General features: G+C 34.6%; 2 protein-coding genes across 4 annotated transcripts; one reads left to right on the top strand and one right to left on the bottom strand.

Moving 5' to 3' along the window:
* The first annotated feature begins 532 nt into the window (after positions 1-532).
* Positions 533-4,271, top strand: LOC115954617 (DNA-directed RNA polymerase III subunit RPC10-like). 2 transcript variants are annotated; one of them, XM_031072527.1, is made up of 4 exons: positions 533-1,269; positions 1,583-1,727; positions 1,865-1,955; positions 3,996-4,271. In XM_031072527.1, the coding sequence occupies exons 2-4, from the start codon at positions 1,614-1,616 to the stop codon at positions 4,124-4,126; spliced, it is 336 nt and encodes a 111-aa protein (XP_030928387.1). In that variant the 5' UTR covers positions 533-1,269; positions 1,583-1,613; the 3' UTR covers positions 4,127-4,271. The 2 variants fall into 2 exon arrangements, with proteins under 2 accessions (XP_030928387.1, XP_030928388.1); XM_031072528.1 differs by having other exon boundaries at positions 1,569-1,727.
* A 1,739-nt stretch (positions 4,272-6,010) lies between these two features.
* On the bottom strand, positions 6,011-10,233 carry LOC115956718 (probable serine/threonine-protein kinase WNK4). 2 transcript variants are annotated; one of them, XM_031075020.1, is made up of 8 exons: positions 9,398-10,233; positions 8,701-8,738; positions 8,326-8,553; positions 8,023-8,243; positions 7,771-7,928; positions 7,264-7,666; positions 6,764-7,114; positions 6,219-6,305 (listed from the first exon to the last, which is right to left on the bottom strand). In XM_031075020.1, the coding sequence occupies exons 1-8, from the start codon at positions 9,464-9,466 to the stop codon at positions 6,295-6,297; spliced, it is 1,479 nt and encodes a 492-aa protein (XP_030930880.1). In that variant the 5' UTR covers positions 9,467-10,233; the 3' UTR covers positions 6,219-6,294. The 2 variants fall into 2 exon arrangements, with proteins under 2 accessions (XP_030930879.1, XP_030930880.1); XM_031075019.1 differs by having other exon boundaries at positions 6,011-7,114; positions 9,398-10,231.
* Between the last annotated feature and the right edge of the window lie 3,542 nt (positions 10,234-13,775).

Below are 13,775 nucleotides of genomic sequence, written 5' to 3'. Positions count from 1 at the left end.
ATGATTACTCTTTTATTAGTTTTAAAATTTCTCCAATCTACAAAACTCACCCCATATATTCATTTTTTTTTTTACTTCATCACGATATATTTGTTTCTTTACCCAAAAAATGAAAATTATTAATAAATGCAAATTATTAATTTTTATCCAAAAAATAGAAGAGCCTCTGAGCACGCGTGTGAGCGCGTGCTTAAAGGCTAGTATATATATATTACTATTTATCTGCGCGTGCTTAGAGGCTAGTATATGTATATTACTATTCATCTGCTTAGTGACAACACAATATTAGAACCTTAAAGACAATAAAATGAAAGAATTTTAATAAAAAACTTAAGATATATTTTAAAAAATATCTTATTTATTTAATTATATTTCTTAAAAAATATATATTTTTTTTAATTTGAAAAGAAATATTATTTTTTTATAATTTTTTATTTTCATAATTATTACGTGGACATAAAAAGTTTATTTATTTAAAAATATATTAATTTTAGAAATTAATATCTTATTCATAATTGATAGAGCCACCAAACTCCCTTCGTTGTTCTTTGTCTACTTTTTTCCTCAACAGCCAAGAGAAAATTAGAAGCGAGTTCCTCCAGTCCTTTAATCGATGTCCCTAAAAAAGAGCCAAATTCCTGGTATTTGCTCTGAAACCAAGGTGACAAACAAGCCTGATTTCCAGACTGATCATCTTCCAACAAACCAGAAAGATTCTCATCAACATGGATCCCAATAGAATTCGATATAGCCGAAGGAGTCACATTCAAAAGTTGTGAACAATCTGAATCTATTCGAGCAAATTCCACCATCCAATTCCCATCACGTTCGTCAGATCCCTCCTCAGAATCCACATCCTCCACAACCACCCTATCCCACTCAGATTCTCCATCTATAAGCATCAAGGAAGACCCCGAATCATCTCCAACATTTAGCTCATTTAAAACAGAGTCCTTTAAAATTCCTATTGCCTGTCGCCTGTCGCTCGATCTCCTTGGGCACCACCACCTTCTTTCCAACTCGAAATCACAAACAATGGGGCTCGTACGACCTGGGTTAAGGATAGGCTAGTTTGGTGAGAGTTGGAACAGTGACACACATGGGCCGAAATGAGTCTTATTATTATTATTGTCCACGACAGGAGAGTGGGCTTTCAAAGGTTGGCCCATTCCCACATGACCTGCCTTTGCCTTTGCTTGTTTATTTACGCTCCCAAAATACCTGCCTCCTTCCTTCCCTCAAAAACCACCGCCTGTGGCTGTGTGCAAGGTTTGTCTCTCTGAAGCTCCGCTTTATTCACCATAACTCGATCCTTCTCCATCTCTCTGATAAAGGGCTGCTTGCTGCCAGTGCTTTCAAAAATGATTCTTCGCTTTATTGTTTTGTCATTGCAATTTTGTTGATTTTGCTTCTCTAATGTCATAGAAGTTAGAATCTTGTAGAACTCTGTCTGGGCTTCATTTTTAATGTTTTTGAATGTCAAATTTATAATGGGTTATTCTTAAAATATATTTTCTTGATTTGTTAGTAATGTTATGTATTGCGCGAAATCTATTAACATGTTACAGAAAGCAAATTGCAGAGAGAGGGTTTGTGTTAGAAGCTGATAGCTAATGGAGTTTTGTCCTACTTGTGGGACTATGCTGCAATATGAGTTGCCCCATATGGGGCGCCCTTCCAGATTCTTCTGCCCGACATGTCCCTATGTATGCTACATAGAGAACAAGGTATGTAGTTCATTGATCTTATTGTAGTTAAACTGATTAATTTATGAATATCTCTGGTTGTACTTTTGTGAAGTTATGTTAATATCTCTTCTCTTTATTACTTGTGTGCATGTGTGTGTGTGATTTCATAAATGCAGGTTAAGATAAAGAAAAAGATGCATTTGGATAAGAAGGATTTAGAACCTGTCATCACTGACGATGACATGAAGAATGCCTCTCAAACTGATGGTGCGTCTCTTGTTCAACTTTTGTGCTTGGTGGATTCATTTTTCTTTTTCTTTCACTCTTTTTTAGTTTTAAGTAAGGAACTATTAATCAGTGTATGAACTCAATTCTAGAAGAATAGTGATAAAAAAAGGTCAGCGGGTTTGTTTCATTGAGCTGTAAGTAAAGTAATATTCCATTCTAGTGGAAATATAATGGGATGTCAGGGGAAGAGTAAAGGTCTGTAAACGGAGTAACAAGTAATTCTATCGATATAATAATTTGTTAAAAATAGTATTTTAGCTCAAAGATTATTCAGTGTATGCATAATGGCTAGTTCTTTAGTGCTGCCGTGTCATGCCTGGAAACAATACCCTGTAAATTGATGTAATTTTGTATCTTATCTTATCTGCTCAAGCATTTACCTAACTCCAAAGGGAAAAAAATAGAGTTATTTTTTATAATGTAGTGTAATGCCAAGTTTATATAATTAAACTCTAATGATCTTGCAAGGGTACGCATTTTAGTTTATCAGCTGGTTTTGCTTGCTACTAGAATTATATATATTGTGCACCTATCCGCTTATATTTCTTGCTGCTGCTGCTGTTGAAAATGGTTATTCAATGTGTGGGTTGAAGTTCATCAATCTCTCAGCTGGTTTTTATGGAAATGATGCTCAATCTATATCAGTTGTAAAGTACTGAACCATTGCTTGTATATCCTGGGTGTTATACGCTAAATAGTTAAATTTACTTCTATGTGTGAGCTGTAGTTCATCAATCTCTCAGATGGTTTATATGGAAATGATGCTTGATTTTTATGAGTTGTAGTTTACTGAATTGTTGCATATAATTATAGGTGTGAAGGGTTAAACTTCATGGTAATGCTTCTTATTTTTCACTTTGTTTCTCCCTTATGATGGATTGGTAAAGTGCAACAAAGACCTATTTATGTACTGAGTGAGAAAGATTACTTTAATAAGTGGATGGAGTGGAAAGAGGTTGAAGGAGGCCTAAAATAGTATAGGGTAGAAGTAGTGAAAAGGGGTATGTTAGGCAGGGAGACAACAAAGAGTATGAATTTCAGTAGGATAGATTGGTGGTGAAGAATACATGTGGTCAATTCCTATTAATTGAGGAGAATCTGTAGTCAGTTGCCAACCCCATTATAATTGGGATTATGGCATGGTTGAGTTGAGTAAAGTTGAGTTTCTGTTGATTATCCTCCCTTTCTATTTGTTCTAAATCCCCATTTTTTCAGAACATTGGTGGTGGGGGTGTTATTGAGACCTTGGATGCTGAGTTAACTAGACCACATTGTTCTGTTGGATATACTTGGGAAGACATTTGGTTGTATAGAACAGACCAATGATCACCTTGTCTGCTTGTAGAATCGCATATGATAGACCAATATGAATACAGTTTCTTTTTCAGTTTTTAGATACCTTGATGATGCCTGAACACTTCTATGCTAATGTTATGTTTTTATGGGATTGTTATGGGTCACTTGCCAGCTGCCTGAGGTTTCAATTCATTTGATAATCTATTAGTTGATTTTGAAATCTTGACTAAGTTATAAGTTGGATATATAGCTTTAGAACACTGATAGAGTTAAAAGGTGGTGAACAACTGAACATTGGTAACCATACCAGGTGAAGATGGGCCAAAGGTTTTGTTGAGTAGTAGTCTTAGGTTTAGTTAATTTTTAGATGATTAAGCTAAGCCCTCTCATGGGTATGGGGAATTAGTGATCTTGGATTATTTGAGACATCTGAGTTATTGGTCTTTGTTGACTTTGTATGTAATTTATCTCTCAACTAGATGGAATACAATTGAATCATTAGTGTTCAACTACATAACCAATATCTGAATATTTAGTGCTCAAAGCTTGGAGTTTCAAGCATGAATCGCTATCTTTAAGCTACAATTGTGTTACAGTTGTTCTTGTCGATGCTGCATTCTTGCAAGATTATCTGTTAAATATACAATATTTTCAAGAGATGGCAATTGCGGCTTCTTGTTTTTTTTTTTTTTCTTTCTTACCTGCTCCTTTCTATTATGACAGCAACATGCCCAAAATGTGGTCATGGAAGGGCTGCGTACGTACAATTTCAGACTAGATCAGCTGATGAGCCGGCAACAATATTCTATACGTGCATGAATGAGACTTGTAGAAGTACTTGGCGAGAGGACTAATCAAGATATCTTAATAGAGACATCTTACAATTATATACCAACACTTCTATTTAGCAATAAAGTTTCACACAAATCTGACTTGGTCTGAATTGATTGACTATGGGTTATGGCAAATTTTTATTATTACTAAATTATTTTTTGATTTTCTTCTGCTATCACCCTAATTCACAGTTCTTAAGATGACTCCATTATGGAGTTTCTACAATCCTATGAATACATTCATTTTGAAACGAGTGGATCCAATTTTTTCATGTCATTACATTTAAATATGAGAAATGAGAAATGTTATGTCCACAATATTTTCACAACAAATCCTAAGTGACAGGTTGTTATTGACTGTTACTAATGGGCAAAAAAAGTAATTTCGGTGGTGAGTTCAAATTAGAACTAATAATAACTTATTATTTATGATTTGTTGTAAAAATGTTGTGAAAACAAAACTTCCCTTTAAACATTGACTTGCATCATTTTGGTATTGTGGTGGTCTGTTCCCAATAACCTTGGGTTATTGGGCCTAGACCCCTAATTTACTTGTACTCTGGATTTAGTGCATCCGACAATGGGAGGTCCAAAGAAGTGATTGGTAGTATCACCGATGGTGTTATGGTTTTTCCTTAGCGCTAAACTACCTTAATTTTAGCTTGGCCGTGAAGGCTACTGAGCAGCCAAGCACCCTCTCTGAAATCCAAACAGGACTTCCTTCTCCCTACAATGTGTTTTTCTCACTTCTCTTGTATCTCTCTCCCAAATTTTGTTCCAATCCCCTCTTCTTAACCCTCCCCTTTTATTTATACTCTTTTTTAAGTGGGGTAGTCATGATGGAAGAATATTCGGCATGTCAGTGGGTCTCTCCATATTGAATCACACCTATTAAAGGGGACTCACCTCCTACTGTTGAAATGATTCTCTCGTAACTTGTGCCTGACATTGGGTTTTATTGCCCGATGAGCAGATTCCCCCAAGGTATTATCTATTGTTTTTGGTTATCTCGGATACTTCCCTATATGCTCAGCTAACTCCCAATTGCTAGGCTATATGGGCCTAAATTGGGCCGAAGTGGTCCTAATGAACACGAGGCCCAACACAATTCGAGGGCTAGCCTACTATTCTCGATCCATATAGGTATTTATTTAAAAAGAAATACTACATCCACAATATTTTCATAACAAATTATAAGTAGTAAGTTGTTAGTTTTAATTTTAACCTACCACTGAAATTATTTTTTTGTACATTAATAACAATCGATAACAACTTACTACTGAAATTATTTTTTTGTTTATTAATAACAATCAATAATAACCTATCACTTAAAATTTATTATAAAAATTTATTGTAAAAGTGTTGTGAAAATATTATGAACATAACATTTCTCTTATTTAAATTATTGACGAGGTAGTCAAATCCAATCTACTAGATTCAAAATAGATGGATTGAATTTTAGGGACTTCATGATAAAATTCCCTCAACCCCAACTCTAAAAGATCAATTTCGTCACGTTAGTTTAAATTACAATCTACAACTTTTTAAAACTCTACTACTTTGTTTTAGATACAGCTTTTCAGACAAAAAGAATTGTAATATTTAAATTAAACATATAAATGAATTAGGAAGAAGTTAAACCAGCTTGAGCTTCAGTATGCCGATTGTTGTGGCCCCTGTAGAATTTTGTTTTGCCCGTAAAAAAACTGCTGCCTAAGATCCTGACCTTGGATTTTAGGAGCTTGTCAATCTTCCAAGTGGTACACTAAAAATTATGGAGAGATCCTATAACCAATTAGCAATGAGCATGAATTGTGCAATACTCATGACCAAGGATAAAGTAATTAAAAAAAAAAAAAATTCAGAACATTCAAGAATATATACTTTATACATTGAACAAAGTTATAAGGAACTTGACCCCCAAATCACAAAAATTAAATCCAAAGAAAGGATTACGACTTCCACAAAAAAATAGTCGCATCCGATACTAGTTTCGGATTACATAATCACAACCCTCAAATAGATACTTCAAAGGACCTTATGGACAATAATGAAACAACTTGAACAAGAGTAATGAAGAAAGGATAAAAAAAAAAAAAAGGTTCAGCAACATGCCTAATCATTGGCCAGCCAGCTTCTTCTTTGCTATCCATCGCCTTTTGGTAGCCTCCAATGTTTCCTCCCTCATCCTAGAAAGTTCCTGAAACCAATGCTGATACTGTGAGTCAATTGCTTCAAGTTCCAACTTAAGCGCGATATCAATATCTTTGTCTGCTAAGGACAAAGATGAACAGCTGCTTGTTAAGCTCATAACATTTGATACTCCACTTTGAACTGGCATTGACAGTTCTGAGTTCTTTGCGAATTCATTCATGATGTCTTCTGAATCGTTGCTATCAATTTGTTGCAATCTGAAGACATCATAACATGCATCCCCAAGCTCTAGTTCAGGGAAAGACCCACTTAAGCCTTTGCAGCTTCCTTTAATGTTGCAATCAACAAATTCAGCTGCTTTATCAGTTTTGGTAGAAGCATCTTCTACCAGTATCTCTGAAGCAATTGATGCTTGTGAATGTTGATTTTCAAAATTTGCTAAATTTGGAGAAGAATTACATTCACCATGGCAAACAGAATTGTCAGGGTTATTGCATACACTACCTTCTTCAGCCTGTACACCACCTTCTTGAGGGCTTGTATTTAAACTAGAGAAAACATCTTGCACAACCTCCAACCCAGATGGAATTAGCATTGAATCCCATGGACTTGCCATTACTGTTTTTTCTTCTCCAAAGACTGGGGAAACATCAGAGGGAGTCACTACTCCACTTGAGGAGTAATCAGACGAGGGCTTCCATCCAGGTAGAAGTTTCATTATCAAGTAATCAATCAACTCTGCTATGAATTCTACATCATGATCTGCTAAATCCAGTTGTTCAACCATCTCGCTGGCCACCGAAAGTGCAGTATCAGTATCAAGGTAAAAGAGAAAGTGTATATTCCTCACTCGGCCTGCAGGTAATAAAATTAAATCCACGATGTTACGCTACAAAACAGTAATATTTATCAATAATCGAAGTCTATGTTCACTTCTAACAACACCCCACCCCCCCCCCCCCCCCGCCCCCCAAAAAAAAAAAGGAACCATACGCTCAACTTACCGTAAAAGTCAGCAATTCGCAAGGTTAATGATACTGAGTTATCATCATTTTTCTTCCCTTTTAATCTAAATTCATTGTTCATATTCGTCCTCTGAAATTCCAAAATTGGACAGTGATTACTCCCATTGATGCTTTCTGTACATGCACTTAAAGATTGCTGCTTATAGTCAGTATCTATGTCCATGGAAAGAGGGCTAGACTTAAGCAAACCATTTGCTCTGGGACTTGGGTCAGGTAACTGTAAGGGATCACGTATTGGCTCCTTTGAATTCTCAACTTGAAGGAATTGGTCTTGGAGGAGCTCCTTTGCAGATGATCTCTCTGATGCAGGAACCAGACACTTCTCAATGAACTCCTTAATTTGGTAATCACTCACCTTACTAAGTGAAGCAGGTTTAATGCCCTAAGAAAGAATGCATCAGAATATAAATTAGTTGTTTACATAAAGTTTTACACTGAAACATCCAATAGAGAATATGGTGATAGACTGATAGTGGCTTAACTTACAGAAGTAACCTTCTTATAGATTTGAGCAGGATTTTTGCATTCACTGTATGGGTAATCAAAAGTAACCATCTCCAACATGCACATCCCAAAAGAATATATGTCAACAAGTTCATTGTATTCCTCTTCATAAAGCTCAGGAGCCATAAATTCAGGAGTCCCTAATGTAATGTTAAAAAAAGAGGGAAGATTTCACAACTTTTCATAAAGTCTGTCTAGTAGAGGGGAGAGCATCATGGGGAAAAAATCTCTTACCAATCACACTTCGAGCAGTAGGCTGCTGCATAACAATTGCCAATCCAAGGTCTCCAATCTTAACCTCTCCATGATTTCCATTCACAAAAATATTGTCACATTTTATGTCCCTGTGAATTATAGGTGGATTGTGACTGTGAAGATAGACTAAACCTCGGAGAATCTGCCTTGCCCAATTCTTTATTGCCTTCATATCAACATTTTTATGCTTCTTCCGATATCTGAGCACCAAAAGGTATCAATCACACATAATACTGTCAATCAATTTAAAGACAGGACAGGAAACAAACAAAGAGAACATACTGCCTCAGATTCCCAGATGTGAAGAGCTCGGTTATCATGTTGACAGTTTTCTTCTTATCATCCACCCAGGAATTACAGAACTTGACGATGTTATCATGTTTCAACGATTTCAGCAGATGAACTTCCGAATACAATTTCTCTAAATCTTCTGGTGACTGCAAGACATCATCTATCCTAACTTGGTTCCAAGCAACTTCTATTCCATCAACTTCATCAAACGCCTTAAAACTGCAAAAAGAAATCAGGAATCCCCAAGTACAACCATTCTCCAAGTTAATAAAAAGTTTATCCCTTAAAAGCTAATAACTCCTTAGAAAATAGATCAAAAGAAAATAAAATAATAAAGAAAGATAAAGAGTGGTTTTGGAATCATACACAGTCTTGAAAGCACCCTTGCCCAAGATTTCATTGTACTGTTACAAAAGAGAAGTGTTCATGAATAAGAGAAAAACATTTGACCTCATCTCCAACAAAGAATAAAATGGCCAATCTAAATCCAAAGATCTCTTTTTGTCCTCAAAATGGCAATGATGACAACAAGAGCTTCAAGGAAATAAACAACAATAGCTTCCTAACTATAGGCTTGAGCCATTAGCTCAATCTGTTGATGGTTACATCAAAATAAGAAATCAAAACTCAATTACAACATCATGCATAAAGTAAAAACTTGAAAATCATCAAACACATAATTCATAACAAAGAATAACATGCCCCTCAAAACCCAATTTTCAGTCATTGAATACAATGCATTATGTAAAGTTACTGGTATCATGGCCTTGGGTCATTAGCTCAAATTATCCGCCAAACATCAAAATTTACAAGGTCACAGTGTCACAAAAGGAAAAAGCCAAGCACTTGACACATAAATCTAATTTCTGATAAACAATAACATGACTATCAAAACCCAATACTTTAAAACACAAGGTCCTCACCTATATAGAAATTTAACAACAAAAACTGCCATTTTATGCAATGCTACTTCAAAAAAATGACCCATCATACAAAATTCTCAACTACGTGATCATAATATGTCTAGAATAATTCTAATTCACAGGAATAAGGTTAGCTATACCCGAACATATCGACCGGTTGGATCTTTCTCTGTGTATTCAGGATCGAGCTCGACCATTGTCCAAGACATTACCAATCCAGAAAAGTGGAATATATTCCTGCCAAGAACCAAACATCTACTAGAACAAAAGGGGTTTAACAAAATTCAATCTTTTTATCATTTTTTTGGGTCGATTTCGCTTTATTTTCTTTTAATAAAAAAAAAAAAAAAAGTAGCAATCAAAGCAACCGGCGCAAAAGAGAAAAAAGGTGCTCAAAGAAGGCCTCAGAGGCAATGCAGAAGGAATCGAATGCCGATTGCGAGCGGAATCGGCATTCGACGACAATGGACTGAGGCAATGAACTCGCTGAAACAAAAGCTGAATTCATAACCCCAACTTCCATGCCACCCTTTTTACTCATTCTTTAACTCTAACCAATCCCAATAACACCCACTTCTCATTTACCATTTTTTTTTTTTTTTTAATATCACCAAAAGCTAAAAAACCATGACCCAAAAAAAAAGAAAAAAAAAGGAGGGAGAGGGTGCAATTGGACTTGAAAAAAAAAAATGGTGGGGGCAAAAACAGAAGTGAGAAACAAAATGGGTTGGTAGTACAGAGACAAGAGAGAGAGAGAGGGTTTGTTGGGAATGAGAGGAAATGAGATATAGAAGTAGCGGGAGTAGCGGAATATATGTTTGTAGGAACAACATACACTTGGATGGTTCTTAAGCGATAGCTTCAGAGTTTCATATGTAAGCTCCCTAAACGACAGCTTCTCCCTACTTTACATGCCGTTGTTGTTGTTTTGTTGCTGCTGCTGCCGAGGTTTGAGAACAAAGGCTGTTACTGTTGGATCTCTCCATCTCAGTGTCCACTCCATTTAAGAGCTAAGATTGAAAGTTGAGTAAATCTATGATCTAAATCGTGCCAACTCGTTTAAAATTTAATTATAGGTAAATCAGACTACAGTTATAAGTTTTTAAATAAGTTGGCACAATCTAGACTCTAGATTTACTCAATCCAAGTCCGTAAGTCTCTCTCTCTCTGGGCAATGTTTTGTTTTTGGTTTTGTTTTTATAAACTTACACCTAAATGATAAACCGTTCTTATAATATAATTTGGTACAACTTGTTAAGTGGTTGATTGTAAGTGATAGATAATCATTTTTATATGGACTTATCATTTTTCTCTACCACTCATAATTTACCATATTAGAGTTGTAAGAAAACTAGCACAAAAATTGTGTTTCTATACTCTCTTACCAACAAATGACTTGCCTTTTTTTTATTTTCATAAAATATGAAGTTATAAGAAACTAACAATATAGTGATAAATGACTGGCCTTTTTTATTTTCCTAAAATGAGAAGCTAAAACAAACTACCAATATACAAGTGGGTCCATGCTCATGTGCAAGTCAACATACTATCATGTTCATGGCAACCCATAGAAAGGGAAACTGGCATGGAGTAGGGCACGGGGTGAAGACATTTTGTCATTCTTTCTTTTTTTCTTTTTTTTGGGAGAAAAACATTTTGTCATTCTTAATTTGATGGCGTTGTTATTGATAAAATGATGAGAGATATAAGATAAAGGCAATGATAGGAGTGCTGAGAGGAAATGCTTAGGATAAAACTAGCTTCACCACATGTGCAAAGCGCATGCGATAAGGCTTTTTTTTTAGTGGTCTTATTTTGTAGAAAAAAAAAAACTGTTTTTTTTTTTTAATTATATATATATAATTTTTATTTTGAAAATATAATTTATAAGTAAATAAAGTAATTTGAAAATTAACAGAAAAGTGGTCCTATTTTTTAGGCAACGTTTTGGTGGGAGTTAGAGTTGCATTTTTACCATATTGTCCTGTATTTTTATCTCTACTTAAACATAGGGGTCTAAGGGTATTTTTGAACTAAAAAAATGAGGAATCTAAACAGGAAAAACCCCTTAAATAATAGTATAGATATAGATACGTGTAAAAAATAAATTGTAAGTTAGATATGTAAAAATAAAAAAATAAAAAATTTCTCAAAAAAAAGGTAGGGCAAGCAAAATCAATCTATGTTTCGTCCCCTTTTTAGTTGGGGAAAAAAAACCCAAGTGGGATGGAGCAGAGCAAAGATATTTTGTCATCTATAATCGAGATAATAAATAACAGGAAGGAATAATTGTGAAAGAGAAGTTTTAAAAAGTTAAACTTATTATGTTCTGAACATGAAAATTTAGATATTTATTTAAAAATAATAATAAATAAAAATGATTGATGGCACTTTTTCCAAATATAATGGGTCAGTGTTAAGAGGCTCATCTTCTACAACCTAAACGTAGCAAGCCCGTCAAACTAAACTTCATCTATCATGCACAAAAAGTTGCAAAATCCTACTTTCATGATCAAGCAAATTTAACGATATCTAAAGGGTTTGTTGCTTTGTTTAGTTACTCAAGATTAGAAAAATATTAGAGGAAATAAGTACACCGTGAAACTAGGTCAGTCAAGATCATATTTAGCAAGTTTTGGGGCCCCGTTTCCTTTAAAGACATGAACTATCTACGGTTAGGTCAACCAAATTTTAAGAAAAGGCCAAACTAACTAAGTTGCTTCATTTTCCATTATAGCCAAACTTGCACCAAATTTGTGGAGGGAATGTAGAGAGGAGTGGTATGGTAGGCTATGGTGTAGTGTAGAGGCTTGCATATAGTGGTTTAGTCTGTGTTGTGCATGGCAACACAAGCATAACTAGTTTGGCTCTTGCATTAAGCAAGTTAAGCAACCACCTAAGACTTCCAAATTTTATCCAATTAGGTTAGTTCTTTGATTCCAAAAAAAAATGTTAATTTTGTAAAATGAATAAATTAAGCCCCAAATTATAGCCGAAAAATAAGGAGAACAAACATCTAAGAGGGAAAAAAGGGGAAATGAGACCAAACTATAGCAAAAAAATATGAAAAACAAACTTCAAAGAGAATAAAAAGGGGACGAGGAGCAAAAAATATAGCCAAAAAATAAGGGAAAAAAATGTCTTAGAGAAAAAAAAAATGGTGAAAGGAGGCCAATGAATTATACTGAAAAATAAAAAAATAGAATAGATAAATTTTTTGTGACCTAGAAGCTAAAATCTCTCTCCCTCTCTCTCAACAAAACAAAACAAAGTTAACAAAACATAAAATCCCAAAAAAAAAAAAAAAAAAAAACTCAACCCCCTTTTTTTACTAATATTGTTGGAATTAATTATTATTATTTTTTTAAATTTTCGTCTTAGACCTCAAAATGCATGAAGTCGCACCCAAGCATAACACCATTAAAATGCATGAGGTGAGTGCTACAAGAACCAAGTGTCATCCTATTATTCAAAATCTTTGAGTGCTACAAGAACCAAGTGTCATCCTATTATTCAAAATCTTTCTTTCTCCATAAATAAACTCAACTCATTTGCCATTACCACCAATATCCATTGGGATCACCATATGTAAGACAATACCCCACCTTTTCCTTAAACCATGGCTAAATGTGGTGCAAAGGGTCCAATAAGAATTTGGCACCTCAACCATTTGATTTCCATTTAAACGGCCTCGAAGTTGGGAGGGGCAAAAAAAAAAAAAAACCAACATTCCTACTACCCCCCCCCCCCCCCCCTCTTTCTCTTATTTTTTTCTCCTAGAAGTTTGTTTTCCTTATTTTTTTGGCCATATTTTGGTCTCATTTCCCTTTTTGCTCTTAGAAGTTTGTTTTCCTTATTTTTTGGCTATATATTGGTCTCATTTCCCCTTTTTTTTCCTCTTAGATCTTTGTTCTCCTTATTTTTTGGCTATAATTTGGGGCTTAATTTAGTCATTTTACAAAATTAACATTTTTTTTATTATATATAATCAAAGAACTAACCTAATTGGATAAAATTTGGGGGTCTTAGGTGGTCACTTAACTCACTTAAAGTAAGAGCCAACAGTGGTTGTGCTTGTGTTGTCATGCACAATACAGACTAAACCAAAAATATTATGCAAACTATGCTTGTACCAACTCAACTACATTTCCTCGCTCTACTATGCACACACATTCTTCTTTACTATTATGCCTCCATATGTATTAGCTATCATATCTCTCTTGCTTTGCTTTGCATTGCATTGCTTTACTTTTATTATATTGTAAGATAAATTTATAGTTGTGGAACAAAATAAACATAACTCCAACCATAGTTGTTTAAGTGTTTGGAGAAAAGAAGAATCACTATATAATGATAGTGTATATAAAAGGGTCTTCTAGTTTATGGCATTTACCTTACACATATTCTTTTGATGGAAACACAGGCTATGTATATAGGCTAAACTAGGGACCCTTTTAGATGAAGATTTTCATAACTCTCCTTCCATCAAGGAGTTTAAAAATTTTAATTTCATGGTGT

Source organism: Quercus lobata, chromosome 8 (genome assembly GCF_001633185.2).
Source record: "Quercus lobata isolate SW786 chromosome 8, ValleyOak3.0 Primary Assembly, whole genome shotgun sequence".
NCBI classification, from domain to species: Eukaryota; Viridiplantae; Streptophyta; class Magnoliopsida; order Fagales; family Fagaceae; genus Quercus; species Quercus lobata.
Note: the sequence above shows the minus strand (reverse complement) of the source record. Positions and strands in the feature narration are given on the sequence as shown.

What these genes read in the sequence shown, in the direction of transcription:
- LOC115954617 (XM_031072527.1), top strand. Translation starts at nt 1,614, where the DNA reads ATGGAGTTTTGTCCTACTTGTGGGACTATGCTGCAATATGAGTTGCCC. An exon ending in TATGCTACATAGAGAACAAG is followed by an intron (nt 1,728 to 1,864) that starts GTATGTAGTTCA and finishes TCATAAATGCAG; the next exon opens with GTTAAGATAAAGAAAAAGAT. An exon ending in GAATGCCTCTCAAACTGATG is followed by an intron (nt 1,956 to 3,995) that starts GTGCGTCTCTTG and finishes CTATTATGACAG; the next exon opens with CAACATGCCCAAAATGTGGT.
- LOC115956718 (XM_031075019.1), bottom strand. Translation starts at nt 9,466, where the DNA reads ATGTCTTGGACAATGGTCGAGCTCGATCCTGAATACACAGAGAAAGAT. An exon ending in TACTGCTCGAAGTGTGATTG is followed by an intron (nt 7,929 to 8,022) that starts GTAAGAGATTTT and finishes ACATTACATTAG; the next exon opens with GGACTCCTGAATTTATGGCT. An exon ending in TCTATAAGAAGGTTACTTCT is followed by an intron (nt 7,667 to 7,770) that starts GTAAGTTAAGCC and finishes ATTCTTTCTTAG; the next exon opens with GGCATTAAACCTGCTTCACT.